At 44.9% G+C, this 15,549-nt stretch overlaps 1 protein-coding gene across 1 annotated transcript in view; it reads right to left on the minus strand.

The window, feature by feature from the left end:
• Nucleotides 1-1,135: 1,135 nt before the first annotated feature.
• The window catches only part of CDH26 (cadherin 26), a 33,625-nt gene continuing 19,211 nt past the window's right edge, over nucleotides 1,136-15,549 (minus strand). The window contains exons 8-18 of the mRNA XM_044984581.1: nucleotides 14,171-14,356; nucleotides 13,716-13,984; nucleotides 13,006-13,148; nucleotides 11,195-11,428; nucleotides 10,276-10,497; nucleotides 6,554-6,684; nucleotides 6,075-6,152; nucleotides 4,652-4,720; nucleotides 4,433-4,486; nucleotides 3,637-3,723; nucleotides 1,136-2,940 (exon numbers count right to left, since the gene is read on the minus strand). Coding sequence (XP_044840516.1) covers nucleotides 2,749-2,940; nucleotides 3,637-3,723; nucleotides 4,433-4,486; nucleotides 4,652-4,720; nucleotides 6,075-6,152; nucleotides 6,554-6,684; nucleotides 10,276-10,497; nucleotides 11,195-11,428; nucleotides 13,006-13,148; nucleotides 13,716-13,984; nucleotides 14,171-14,356 — 1,665 coding nt within the window. The 3' untranslated portion in view covers nucleotides 1,136-2,748. The remainder of the gene's footprint in view (nucleotides 2,941-3,636; nucleotides 3,724-4,432; nucleotides 4,487-4,651; nucleotides 4,721-6,074; nucleotides 6,153-6,553; nucleotides 6,685-10,275; nucleotides 10,498-11,194; nucleotides 11,429-13,005; nucleotides 13,149-13,715; nucleotides 13,985-14,170; nucleotides 14,357-15,549) is intronic.

Genomic DNA, 15,549 nt, shown 5'->3' on the forward strand with positions numbered 1-15,549 from the left:
CCATGACAACACCATCGATGTTATTCCCTTTTCTGCTGATTTTTTATCTTTCCCAGGATCACAAATTGTTTCACAGAAACAGTCCTTGACCACTCGCAACCTTAAATCCTCACTTTGGCTACCAGCACGCAACCCACATACTCATGTCAAGTGCACTTCACCCACACTAGGCTTCAAATAGCCTATAACGTATTACAACATATTTATATGTGTGTGTATGTATGACAACATATGAGATTATCTCCCAACAAGACTCCCCAAAGCATATGTACAAAATGCAACACACCAGCTAAGCCATTAACAAACTCACCAGCGTCAATTAAAATCCACTTCCAGACTCAGGGCTTGGCTACACTTGCAAGTTGCAGCGCTGGTAGAGGCTTTCCAGCGCTGCAATTAGTAACCGTCCACACCTGCAAGGCACATCCAGCGCTGCAACTCCCTGGCTGCAGCGCTGGCTGTACACCTGGCCAGGTTGGGGTGTAGCGATTGCAGCGCTGGTGATCCAGTGCTGCTCATCAAGTGTGGACACACACCAGTGCTTTTATTGGCCTCCAGGGAATAAGGAGATATCCCAGAAAGCTTTTAACTAAATTACTCTCTTTGTTTTGTTATGCAGCCTCTCTTTGTTTTGTTGTGAACTCCGATCGGAGCTCCGTTGAACTGCTTATCTAAAAAACAAACACTGATCACAGCAAACAGGAGCTATCTGTACCTGGCTGTGAACGATCAAATGAGAGGCAGGGAGTGAATGTTTGCTTGACAGAGAAACAGCGTTGGATGCAGGCTGTTTGCAATTAAGACCAAGGGTTCGCGAACATTTTGTGATTTTTCAATCCAGGAAGCTAAACTGTTGGCTCCAAAAATCCACTTTCTCTATCTTCCCCGCTCCCTGTCACAGTACACCACCCTCCACCCCCCTCTTTTGAAAAGCACGTTGTTGCCACTTGAATGCTGGGATAGCTGCCCATAATGCAACACTCCCAACAGCGCTGCAAATGCTGTAAATGTGGCCACACACCAGCGCTGGTAGCTGTGAGTGTGGCCACACACCAGCGCTGCTCCTACACAGCTGGATGACCAGCGCTGCAAACTACCAGCGCTGCAAAACCGTAAGTGTAGCCAAGCCCTCAGAAAGTCACCTGCTCCCAAAGAGTTCCATGTTCCCCACCCAGGCAGATCCTTGTTCAAGCAGCACAGATTAGAGCTCTGTTCCCCCTGGTCCCAACACACAGGCTATCCTACAGCAACTGAAGGAGAATCCCTACCCCCAACACCCCTGACTGGCTGCTAGTATATCCCCTCTGAGTCTCCAGACCCTGCAGGCAACACATATGTATGTTCAAGTGGGTCTCCTGCACACTGGCCTGTCCATTACACTCTGAGAACCTAGGATTTCACTGAATGGACATATTTGTACTGCAATCTTTGAGAGACCCTTCTCCCACGCCCTCAGATCATTTATGCGTGTTCCAAGATTCCATTTCACCAGCATGCATCTTCCCCGGCAAAGAGCTCAGCACATCCTTGGAACAATGCAGCCAGAAAGTTACTCAGTTAGCATGCTCTGGATGGGAACCTTGTGGGCACTTCCATCTATTTCCTTTGATCTGCCAAAGCAAACCACCCCAGGTACTGAGCCACTGCTAGGACTTTGCTCCTCTAACCATACAGGGGAAACTTTCGGGGCCCACCTCCAGATTCTGCACACTTGCTTTTGCAACAGGCCGGCACCCACAGAAGTGAACAGATGCCCATTTTGAATGTACAAAGACAGGCTTTGCCCACACGAAATGGGTGTGAGCCAGCATCTGTGGGTGGAAGATGAGCCAGCTACATACAGAAGAGCTGCTGCACAAATTCAGGACTAGCTGGAAACGGCCTTCGCTGTCTTGTTAATCAAAAACCTAGCATTTACCTGAACCTGTGCTTGCTTTGTGAGCTGAACTCCGAGCAGAGCTACTTTAAATATCATCAGGATGGTGGCTTTTCATCCACTTCTACAACCCTACATGGGCTTTAACCACTGTGGATTTTAAAACACCATCCTATTTCTAGATTATTCCAATCTCTAGCTCTCTGAGGGGTGAGAGCAGATACCTGCAGACCTCAGGAACGCTATAAGGCCCAAACAACTGGTGACCTGGTTTCCTCCGACATTCCAGTTCGCGGGCTGCACTCGCCCTAGCCCCTTCACACAGACGATGAAGCTACAATACTCAGTGCTGGCAACAATGACAGGCTGGCAATAATGACAAGTCTTTCTGAATTTCATGGGGGCAGGGAGGAAAGGGGGCCGCTACCGCTGGCTGATAGAAATGAGAGTCTGTGTCAGATTAGTTTGAGAGAGAGTCTGAAAAGAAACACAGCCCAAAGGAAACATTAAAGGAAAGCCCTGAGCCCTTGATCAGAAAGGGGAGACCCACTGACTGCAGGTGGCTAGAGATGCTTGATGCCTAGGGCCTAACCAGACTGGACCTGCACTTCCGTCTCTTCAGCTCAGAGAGCTGGAGTAACTGTTCTAAAAGAAAGAGCTCTCTGCTGACATCGAAGGGCCTGTCTAGCCAGGCAGAGAACCCAAAGGGGAGCGACCCAGCATCAAGATTACGTACAACTCTGGGGACATTCCCTGTAGGAGAGAGCCACCAAAGGTCAGCAGATGTTTGTGCTTGGGTCAAGTCTCTTCCAAACCTGTTTGGGAAGGTCCCCACCATTCCATTGTTCCTATGGGAGTGGCTGTGACTGAAATCATTTCTGGCAGATTTCACCCAGAGCAGTGAACTTTGGTCCCAGGGCGTCCAAGAAATCCTTGGGCAGTTCATCGTCGTCAATGAGCAGGGACCTGAAGGAGCTGCTTCTCTCTAGCTTTCCCTCCTCGGCATAGATGTGAGGTTGGTAAGTGACTATGTCCTCCTCCAGGTTGCTGAGGTGATAGAGCTTCTGAGGAAGGGAAAGAGAACAAATAAGAAAACAAAATCTCCCTGGAGACTCCATCTCTCACATCCCTTTAGAAGCCAGTGGGATTCATTGTAAGTAGCAGGTTAGCAAGAAGTCCCAGGGTGATACTGTAAGAAATACTAGTCACTCCCACCCAACCAGCCAGCCCCTTTAAAGCACATCAGCTACACCAAAGAGTGCCCGGGACCAGCGCTGCAATACAGTAGCACAGGGAAGCTGTCAGAAGAAATACAAAAAGCATGAAAAATTACAAGTTCCCCAGCCAACACAGAACGGAAAGACCAAGGAACCTGGCTTTACCCATGCACCTGCAATGGGAAGCACTGCAGCACCCAGTGCCTGTCCAGAAAGAAAAAGGTGCACATGTGATGGACACACAAGTGTCCAGGTAACTTGTAGGTAACCAGAATGGCACAGCAAGAAGTGCTGGAGACACAAAATCTTCAGCAAAGGCTCAGAGATCGTTGTACGTGACTCCTCCTCATGCTCCCCCAGATTGTGTATCTTGCTCTCAGCCAGGGGTTCGGATTCTGCTGCGAGTTAATGCCTATTTTACACACCCTAGCCCCTTTTCCCATTCCTGGAAGGTGTCTCTCCTATGAACAGCTGGAAAGTTCCCAGGGCAAACCGTGTTCCATAGCCAGGACGCACTGACAATACTGAGGAGCTATTCCCTACCTGATTCAACATTTCACCCACTGTTTCTACAATCATAGTGAGGGGTCTTCTGTCGAGTGTCTCCACGCATCTGGAATTGTGGACCCCCTGAAAGAGAGACATAGCATTGGACCTCAGCAAGGCCATAGCCCTCCATCAAGATTTTACAAGTGTCATTCTGGTTTGAACAAATTCCTCAGCATTCATTGTATGTTATAGCTGTTTCTCCTGTGCATGTGTAACCCACACACCTATTGGGTGTGGTGTTCTGTCCCATCTAGTGGCACCAAGACCACTTAGAGAGAGAGGTAAAAATGAGTCTGCCCTACAGCCTTTGCTAACAGCCAGTTGGCTTTTAGCTCATGCAGCAGAGGCTCATGCACTAAGCTCCAGAGGTCCCCAGTTCAATCCTGCTCACCAACGACGGGGTCTGTAGGCGTTACATGTGTCTTATCTATTTAGATTGCAAGCTCACTGGGCAGGGACCATCTGCTACTCTGTGTTTGCACAGTGTCTAGCACGAGGGGCCCCAGTCTTGGTTGGGCCTTTGGGACGACCATCATAAACATGGTGATCATAATAATTCACTGCATTCCTTTCAGTTAAAGGCACCAAAGGCAGGACCTGATCCCGCCAATATTTACTCACACAAGTAGTCCTTACTTGCAAAGGCCTAGTGTTTTAAGTGAGGCTTACCGACTCAAGGTTATGCTATGAAAGTAAAGGTGTTATGTTCTGCATTTTTTTCTAACCTGTCCCCAGAGATAGTTTGTGGAGCCCATTAGTGACATAACACAGTGAAAGGCATTCTACTTACGTGGGAACTGTGATTGTCACTTACTGGTCTGGCCTGGACCATTCTACTGGCACCCTTTAAAAAATAAACACAGGGAACTGTTGTATGATTCCAGGAAAGTTATTAGGGGTTAATAAAACCCACCACAGTTAACCTCTCATCCCTTCTTCCATTCACTCCCCCTCGTCTACCTCCCCCCCCCCCCCCAATACTCTATGCTAGTTTGTAGAGTTTACTTACACATAGATCTTGGTCATAGTGTCCTCGACTGGATGTAAGGGAGGCAGATGGTGCCATTCCATTTACATCCTGCAATGACAAACAACAAGCTCACATCACTAAAATACCTGGCTGGATAGTTAAGAGTCTTGTAAGGGGAAATAGTTTTATTCTGAATGGAGACTCAGCTTGAGAAATGTCAGCCTCAGAAAATGATAAGTGACGAAGCACAGTGCTCAGAATGGCAGTGCAATTTCATTTTACTTACAGGGTTATTATTTTCAAATAGGGCTGTGGTTCATGTCACAGGCCGTGTGTTAGGCACATCTGTGACGTTGGCAGACCAAGTGCCAGCTCATGCCAAAGCCCCAGGTCAATTCACTTGTGTATTAGTATTGACCAAAGTAATTGTTAAATATATAAGAATGTATTTGGTGTTTAAGCATCATGAAAAAGGGATGTTACATGCATTTTTTTAACTTATCTGTATCCTGTTATAATGTAATTGCAAACATTTACATTGTAAATACCCCTGTAACTAAATAACCCTTCAAAGAAGCCTTGTGGAATGCTAATGAAGGACTTTAACAGAAAAGTGCTAATTTCAAATCAAGTGGTCATAGTATGTGATGACCGGAGGTCAATGACTCAAAATTAATTCCTCACTCACTGTCAGAGGAAAAGCCCAAATGGATAGAGACACTGTCAGCTTGTTTTCTGTCAAGAGATGGATTCAAGGAAAGACCCTTGATCTCTGGACTGTTTGGACTCTTACAGAGAAGTGTACCTGATGCAAAGCAGAGATCCCCAGAGACAATCTGAGAAGACTTTTGGGAAACTGACAGTGTGGTTTAGTTTACTATAGAATTGGCTGCCAGTGTTATCTTTGGTGTAAGATCTGGAGTACCAATTGATATGGGGTAAGTGACTGGTCTCTTGGGACTGGGAGCAACCTGATGTGGTCTGTTTTTGATTTGTGACCTTTTATCACAAAGTCCAGTTTGTCTGGGTGGCAAGATAGGCTGGAGAATCTACAGGGACTGTCTGTGACTCCATGGTAAGACGGATATAGCAATCCAGGAGTTCACATTTGTTACTGATTTGGTGAAATCTAAATGTAGACCATACTACCAGCTTGGGGTGACTGCCCTGTTTTCCGACAGTCTGCCCTGAGGTAGGCTCTCACAGTTGTGAGCTACTCCAGACAGCATGACAATATCTCAGTGGTTTGAGCATTTGCCTGCTAAACCCAGGGCTGTGAGTTTAATCCTTGAGGGGGCCATTTAGGGAACTGGGTCAAAAATCTGTCTGAGGATTGGTCCCGCCTTGAGCAGGGGGTTGGACTAGATGACCTCCTGAGGTCCCTTCCAATTCTAATATCTACTTAGGGTGTTAAAAAGGGACCACTCCATTTACACTAATATATAAACAAACGAGTGGTTACCTCAGACATTTGTTTTCCTTTTCTAACTTCTGCATATGTAGAGAGTTGGCTAGCATAATCCAAAACATCAGGCATAACCTGCAGAGGGCAGAGATGAAGACATGCATTCATTAAATGTACAGAACAAAGGACTATTAATCCCTATTGGCTCCTAACCAATATTTTGCAACCCCTGCCCTTCATGTCATTTGTTATTTCCCTGTTCTCACTAAACAGGCAGGTATCACATGGCAAGTAGAGACGGAGGAGGCACTCAAATCTTTCCTCAGCAAAGTGCCTGGTCTGCCTTGTTAATACATTCCAACGGGATGAGGTGTCCAAGAAGAAGGTTACCGAGAAAACCATTGGAATGGCAGAGGATGCATCAGAGTTAGTCCCCATTACCTGGATAACCCAATACCATACAGCAGGTCATTTTCCTGCCACATTCTGCTGAGAAAGGGAGGAGTGAGAAAGTGGATATATGCTCGATTGCCCACCTGACACAAAAAGTTTCCACACTCTTCATTATACTTGATTAAAGTCTGGCTGCCTTCTTCAAAAGGGAGATGGGCTTGGCTTTTCCTCTTTTCAGACCCAAATGAACACCGCAGCAGAAGACAGCCTGCCACTGAAACAGGAAAAGAATGACCATAACTGCTACTGACACCTCACAGCCTTTCAAAGCAGCCCCGCTGGCACCTCACTGAGCTCTATGAATGTAGAGGTCAGATTTCATATCATTCATTAATTCATGTTTCAGACATAGGAAACATCAGACTGGTCTATACCAGTGGTCCAGCTAGCACAACATCCTGTCACTGACAATGGCCAGCTCCAGCTGTTTCAAAGGAAGGTGTGAGAAACCCCGCAACAGACAATTGTGGAGTAACCTTCCTCTATGGGAAATTTCTGTCTAATCAACTCTCCAACACCACCTACTATGAAGAACTCAAAGAAGACCCCACACCACAGGAATTTAAGGATATTATCAAATCCTTCCCCCAAACAACTCCAAGAGAAACTCTACAAACTCATCCCCCAAGAACCCACCACTGGGACCTTCTACATGCTTCCCAAGATACAAACAAGGGAACCCAGGCAGACACATTATATCTGGCAATGGTACTCTCAGTGAAGGAATATTCGGACTCCTAGAAACCATCTTCAAATCAGTCACCACACAAAAAGACTTCCTTTAAGACACAATCAACCCACAAACTCCAGAACATCAACAATTTCCCTCAGGACACTATCTTTGCCACCATGGATGTCACTTCTTTATACACCAACAACCCACAAAATGACAGCATCACTGCCTGCCTCAAATATTTACAAGATGCTGGACAACACTCAGATCTCCACCCTGAACACATCGCCAAACTCATCCATTTCATCCTGACTCATAACAACTTTACATTCAACAATAAACATTTTGTTCAAACCATGGGAACAGCCATGGGTACTAGCATGGCTCCCCAATATGCCATCCTCTTCATGGGCCACTTGAAGAATTTCTGGACAAATGCACCAGAAAACCACTGATAAACTTAAGATATGTCTATAATATTTTCTTCCTCTGGATAGATGACCTAAAATCCCTCATAGATTTCCACCACAACTTCAACAGGCACCATCTGTCCATTAAATTCTCTTTGGAAAACTCCCACACTAGCATCAACTTCCTGGACACCAGAGTCAGTTTCAACAAAGGAACCCTACAGACAACTATGTACAAGAAACCCACAGATCACCACACTTACCTCCAAAAATCTAGCAACCACCTCAAACACACCAAGAAAGTTATCTACAGCCAGGCACTCAGATACCACAGAATATGCTCTAAGGAGAAAGTCCAGGATATACACCTTAGCGCACTGAAAACTGCCTTTACCAAAACAAGAATACTCCACCAGAGAAATGGATCACATCATGATACCAGCCCTGAGAGAATCTACTTCAATACAGAAGTAAAACACCACCTGCCCCCATACCCCTCCCTGTCACGTACCACCCATAAGAGGCATCATCAAATAAATACAACCCATGCTCAGTGGGAACCCATCCTGAAAGAAATCTTTCCTGAATGCCCTCTGCTGGACTTCAAACAATCCCCCAGCCTCTCCAAGCTCATCATCAGAAGCAAGCTCCTCACCGACTAGGACACACCAACTCACAGCTGCACCAGACCCTGCCAAAACAGATGCAAAACCTGCAGACATATCTCCACTGCTGCAAAGATCAACCCCTACCTCCATTGCTATCATAATACGTTGTATACCTCATTCAGTGCACTAACATGCCCAATTATAACTATGTGAGTGAAACCAACAATCACTACCATCTCGAATGAACTCACACAGGAAAATAAGACAAAAAAATACCCTATCACCTGTGGGTGAACACTTTTCACAAAGTATCAGAGGGGTAGCCGTGTTAGTCTGGTTCTGTAGAAGCAGCAAAGAATCCTGTGGCACCTTATAGACTAACAGACGTTTTGCAGCATGAGCTTTCGTGGGTGAATACCCACTTCTTCAGATGCAAGTGGGTATTCTGAAGAAGTGGGTATTCACCCACGAAAGCTCATGCTGCAAAACGTCTGTTAGTCTATAAGGTGCCACAGGATTCTTTGCTACTTTTCACAAAGTGATCATGCTATATCTAACCTCTCTGTCCTCATCCTCAAAAGAAACCTGCACAACACCATCAAAAGACAAGTCCGGGAGCTTATATTCATAACATTGCTAGACACTAAATATCATGGATTAAATAGAGACACTGGATTTATGGTTTATTAAAACAATCTATAACCCACCAACAAAACCTACCCCACTCCAGCTTCCCCTTTTTCCTTTCCCCCAGTGATGGAAGGTCCCTTGAAATCTGTGTTAGGCTAAACGATCTGTTCCACCTTGTGCTGAGTGTCACAGCTAAATACATTTCCTAGACCTCAAGAAGAGTTCTGTGTAAGCTCGAAAGTTCGGCTCTTTCACCAACAGAAGTTGGCCCAACAAAAGATATTGTTTTTTCTAATATCCTGGGACTGACAGGGCTACAACACTGCATATCTATTCCCAGTCAGTTAGGGCTTGGCTAATGTGAAAAGTTTTAGCCTTATACATTTTAACTTCATCCAGGAATCTTCTCAATATCCTTATAAGTGCCTACATTCTACTCAAATTTTCTGTCTTCCTACAGAACTCTTCTTGGCCTCAACGATATCGTTCTAAGGAACGTGTGACTAATGTTGGCATGTGGCCGTGAGTTCCACAGGTTAACTACATGCTGTAAAAGAGAGAATTCCCTTTTATCTATTTCAAGTGTCCTGCCTTTCCATTTCATTGGAGGTCCCCTATACTAATACGAGAAAGGGTCAGCAGGAGCGTGACATACATTTCACACTCCGCCTTATCTCATCTCCTCTCTAAAATACACCGCCCTGAGCTTTTCATTTTCTCCTCAGATGGAAGACTTCCCAGGACTGTTCATTTCCACTGCTCATCTCTGGACCCTTTCTGTTTTCATTATACTTTTGAGACAAACACACTGGTCCAGATGAAAGTGTCCCAGCTCACCGTGGGATGCCATTGTAGAACTGACAGTGTTACTTTCTAACCCACTCTTCATACAGCCTAATGTTGCTTTTTCGATCATGACTGCACGCTGAGCACAGGTTTCCACTGAGTTCTCCACAATAAAGCCCAGGTCCTTCTCCTGAGACGCTACAGCTAATTTAGAATGTCCCTCACCCCTCTCAAATAGAGATGGGTCATTTAAATAATCCCTTCCAAGGTCCATTACCCTTCATTTGTCAGCACTGGATATCATCTGCCATTGTGCTGCACATCATGGCATTTCTGCCAAATAATTTAACAGACTGTTCTCTTGGTTGCTGGAGATGAAAAGACTGCGGTAGTCATTACAAGAGCACAGCTATGGCTTCCATTGCACGACGAAGGTGGCTCTAGAATATAACAAGGCTACAGATCATCTGCTTAGACCACTGAATGGTGGTGACACAAAAGAGCAGTTATTTAGTTCCACCTCTATAGCACTCAGACATATTAAGAAAGTCAAATGGCCATTTTACTGCCACTTGTTCCCTCTAAAGGCAGGTACTACATGCCACATATTAATAGGTTGCAGCTCCCATCTTATAGCCAGGTGATCTTATAGCCAGGTGATGAGTAAGTGAGGGGTAAATTTTAGGAGGGTATCTTACCTAGAAATAACAGGAGGGCTGCTGAAATCACAGCAATGGCGCCACCTCCAAGACTAAATTGCACGGAGTTCGGATCTTCACATACGCGTCCATCTGGGCAACGGCAGAGCCTCACAGACAGAGTCTGCTTCATAGAGAATCCCTGCCTGTCCAGAATTAGGAGAGGCACCAAATACTTTCCACGTGGGAGGTTTCTCAACATTAAAAGTTCAACTGAGTCACCTAAAAGAAGAAAGGCAAGAACTCCTGAGCCTCATGTAAAAAGCAATAAACAGCCTGAAAGCACAGTGTTGATGGAGGAGGGAGGGGCTTTTTTCCCCATTTTGAGCCCTTCTGAGTTATACAAACTGAGTGGGGAAATTGACTGGAAGCACAAAGGGACAGAATGTCCGTGAGGTTAGGTTCACAATCTGGTGTTTAATTTGCACACACCGCTACCCAGTGTGTGCAAAGTGGATAACTGTATGTGCCGGTGTTTTAGTGCCTGCCTGTACCTGATAACTGTATCCATTAAAATAGATCTATCACCTTCCAATATGTGTAATGCCTTCAGTTCCATAGTAACTGTGTCGATAATCCCAACAGAAAACTGTTTCTTGCCATATGTGAGATTTTAGAGGCCTCAAAGCAGAAGGCTGAATGGTGCAAAATCCTATTGAGCCTGTAATCATGGACAATTGTATTAAAAGACATCTAAGTGGATTCTGACCTCCAGAGTTACTCCAGTGTAACTCTGGAGTGACTCCACTGAAGTGAGAGTGGACTTACTCTGAATCTACTCAGAGGTGGGAGTGCAGAACTTAAAACCCTGAAGTGATAATAAATAACAGATGGTAAACATGACTATGCCTGTGTGAAACAGTGACAGGATGACAAAGTGAGCAGGGGTTTCACAGGGTGTGTGGGAGGAAGAACTTACCAAAACTCTTTCCTAATCTCCAGTTTTGCTTTATACTTTTTGAGTCATCAGCGAGTTTAAATGTAAAAGGACTGGCATACGGATGGGAGTCATTATCCTCCGCCTTTATGATGAGAGGAGTCAGTCTTGCTTTGTCACAAACTTCCAAGAAACGTGTGACTAATGTTGGCATGTGGTCATTGATGTCAGACAGGTAAAGCAGAATGGTGCCAGTGCCTGTCTGCGGTGGGACACCTAGGTGGAGAAAACAGGTTAGCCAAGATATTGGCAAGAGGCAACAATCTGGCATGATTCGCCTGCCCATTTCATTTCCTATTAGTCCCTAAGTTAATACATTAGCAAGATGTAAGGACATTAGGATTTTATGTACTGATCCTCCATTCAGATTCATAGTCAATCATTTCATAGTGTGTCTTTTACCTGAGAATATGCTTTATTAGTAATAATCAATTAGCCAGTAATAATTAACCCTTGATACTACTGTCAATTAGATACATATCATCATCCCCTCTTCCAAATGGGTTAGCTGAGGGTATGTCTATACTACCCACCACATCGGCAGGCAGCGATCGATCCAGCAGGGATCGATTTATCATGTCTTGTCTAGACACGATAAATCGACCCCTGAGCCATCTCCCATCGACTCCTGTACTCCAGAGCCACTAGAGATGCAAGCAGAATCGACGGGGGAGCGGCAGCAGTCGACTCACCGCGGTGAAGACACCACAGTAAATCGATCTCAGTATGTCGACTTCAGCTACGTTATTTACGTAGCTGAAGTTGCATAACTTAGATCAATTCCCCACCCCCAGTGTAGACCAGGGCTGAGATACCAAGGAGTTAGATGCATTTCCAAAGGGCACACAGCAAGGTCACAGCCAGGACTAGAACCTCGTCCTCCCTCTCATTCCCCCGTCTCCTGCCCCAATTATGAGATCACAGAAGGAAGTACAAAAGGAAGGTGGATGGTCCAGTACTTGGGACACCAGGGTTCAATTCTCTGCTCTACCATAGATTTCTGGTGTGAGCTTGGGCAAGTCAGTCCATCTCTGTGCCTCAGTTCCCAGCAGTGCATGAGGGATTGTAGCACTGCCCTACCCATGTAATCCATCATCTGTACTGCAGCTAATTAGTGTCTGGGTAAAATCAGAGGTGTCGATTGAGACCTGCAATGCCCCTCCTCTCCCCCTGCAAGCTCCCAACACAGCTGCAATCATCTGAGGTGATGAGCTGACAGCACCCTTATCTGCTAAGTGAGGCTAGTAGCAGGCCCTTCTCACTGAGGGAGGCTTCCACTTGTCACACTCCCTTGGTCCTCTAGAGCTCAGATCTGGTGAACTTCAGGGCACAGTACAAGTCTGGCCTGTTTTCCCAAGCGCTCACTTGAGGCACTGATTAGGAGACAGAGTGGAGCCCATTTTACAGCAGGAAGGGTTTAAGCGGGAGGCTGTTGGGAAATTTGTTTTCTTTGAATGTTTATTTGCTAGATTGTGATGATAGTTGTGCCTTTATACTTCACACGTGTGCCTGGAGAATTTGACAGGTGTCACTGAAAATCTGATCTTCTGAACAAATACGCAAATTAGCAACATTCTGGATACAAAACAAGCAGGGAGTCCTGAAAAGAAAGACTTATTAGCAGCAAGTGAAGACTTTATTCACTGTGCAATCAACTCAAGTATCCCCACTCTTCCTCAACGGAAACTATTTTTCCAGTAACAGGAGCTGTTATTCCTCTCTACAGTGATGCTAATGCTCACAGCACATACTCAGAAATGGTCTCATTTGCTACCATCTGAGCAGAAACTTACCATCATCTATGGCATGAATAATGATGGGGTAAACACTGTCGTTCACATAGGGGGATTCCCGATCAAGTTCTTTCATGGCAGTAATAACGCCAGAGTTCTCATCAACAGTCACCCACCCTGCTGGATCATGAACTACTTTGTATCTGAACAAAACAAGACAAAAAACCCAAGGCCACGCAATTATTTAAATGTCTTAGGCACTCAAATACAAGTTCCATTACATCTCCTGGTATCTTTTTAAGCCTCAGATATTTCCACTCTGGGACTTCACTTTGTTTAGTGTTTCTTGTGATGAAAAGTGATGAGGTAGCTTCACTAGGGACTGAATTTTCTTTATCAGCTGAAACATTTGCAGTGTAGCTAGTGGCAATGCAAGGGTTCCCCACACCAGTGCTAATATGCCTCGCCCAGAGCCTGGAGGAACCACTGTTAAGGGTGAGAGGATGATTTAGTTTCCATTCCAGTTCAAGAAGGAGGAAGTCAATGGGAGTTCTGACCAAGCAAGCACTGTATGATTGGAATCATTATTTTTACCATTCCAAAAGCAAAACTAGATATTTTCTGTCTAAGTCTGGAGTCAGTCTAGTGCTCCAACATACAGTTTAGAACAGTTGCACTAAGTAGAGATTTCTTTGTTAAAGTTAAAACGCTCTTTCCTTTATGTTCCTTAACAATTTCCCCAGCTCAGGGTTTACAGTGTCTCCACTTACTTTATCTTATTTGGCACCACATCTGGATCTACAGCAGAATATTTTCCAAGCCTCGTCCCAGGCTTCACGCCTTCTTCTTTTTGAAAAACAAGTGTAAGTGGGTGAAATTCAGGAGCATCATTTCTGTCTAGGACTTTCACAGCCACGGATGCACTAATGGGGGCTACAGGACGGCTCCTCAGTTTCCCTTTATCACATGAAAATAAAGGTTCTTCATTTTCAACAGAAATGACAAGTCTCTTCTCCAAGTCACCTTCATGGTCCAGAGGCTGCAAACCCCAAAGAGAAACTTCCATTAGAAATTATGGCTTTTCCTGTGGAAAGATCATCTTTCTATAAGTGAGAGCAGTAACTGATCTCAAATTACAAGCAGCTCCAACTACTAACATTACAATCAATCTGTCCATGCTACTAAATGCCATATTGTATCAAATCTACGGCTTCAGTAACATTACCTTAATAACACTTAAAATGCCCTCATTTGTTTCAGGATCGGTCTCAACGGTGAACTGTTCCTTTTCATTGCCTTTCACTATTTTGTACTTTGCTCTCCAAGCAGGTGTGTTTGGAGAATCTTGATCTTCCACCTGGAGCCTTAACACGCCTGATCCTACTTTGCCTTCTTCAATTTGCCACTGATACTGAAAAAAAAAGAGGATTGTATCATCAGTGTCTAATCAGGAATCATCACATTGAACTAGTCCATCAATCCAGGTTCCCATCACATTTCCAAGCCCTGAAGATCCATTTCACAGAGGCCCTGTTCCTCTGCACTAGCTTTAGGGTCCTTACTCCCTGGCAGTGCAGCTCCAGTGCAGATGCACAACTAGGCCCTCTCATACAGCTTCCTCCAGGATCCTGTTCCCCAGGATGGCAGAGGCTCTGTGGATATGGCCTGAGGTTGAGTAATCTCTGAAGATCTGGGTGGGGACATAATTCTGCACAGTGCAAATATCTCCCTAATAATAGTTACTTCCATCAGATTCTGTATCTTCTGCTGGTAATTTTAATTTTTTGTTTAGGGCTCAATGATGCCTCCCTTACTCACACAAAGTAGCACTTTACTCTGCGAGCTGACTTATTGATATCAATTAAACTACTCATGATACAAGGTTCTACTCAACGTGATTAAGGGTGGTGGAATCTAGCACTTGTATCCTGGAGCTTATCTAAAGAACCATTCATTGCCAGAGACCATGGAAGCTGATACCCATATGGAGTGAACAAATCACAATGTCTACAAAGAACCATAGAACTTAACTAGCATGTTTTATCCCCATAAAGCCCAAACTTCATGCAGAAACCTGCTGGAACAGGGTGCATTTTTGCCCTGAAGCTTTCAAACTCTAGCAAAAACAGTCCTGGGGAGTGAATTACATAGGCAGAGGTCTAACTAAGTCTTAGTCAGATGTTTGTTTTGCGCACTTTGTGGCCAATGCTGCAATGTAAGACCCTTTTCTCCTGGTCTGCACCTTAACTTATTAATACCCACACATACCCCGTCAAGCCTCCCACCTTCATTCACTAGAACAGGCAAGTTACAAAACCAGTTTTAATTTTTCATACACAAATGGAAAATATTAACTGGACTAGAACCCTAAAATCCTCAGCTAATTCATAAGCTTTTCAGAACACTTTCCCCAAAACCAAACAACAAAGGAGGAGATAGCAAAGGAGAAATGGAAAGAGCATGCTGGTTGGAGATTGGGTGGTAGTTGGGTGGCTATAATTACTTTCAGCTCAGACTAAAGTCATGGCTCCTTTCTCAAGCAGAGAGGATTTCTGGTTTCTTAGAGGTCAGGAAGCCTACTTCAGGAGAAGAGTTCCGGACTTC

The sequence above is a fragment of the Mauremys mutica genome, chromosome 13, assembly GCF_020497125.1.
Source record: "Mauremys mutica isolate MM-2020 ecotype Southern chromosome 13, ASM2049712v1, whole genome shotgun sequence".
Taxonomy (NCBI): Eukaryota; Metazoa; Chordata; order Testudines; family Geoemydidae; genus Mauremys; species Mauremys mutica.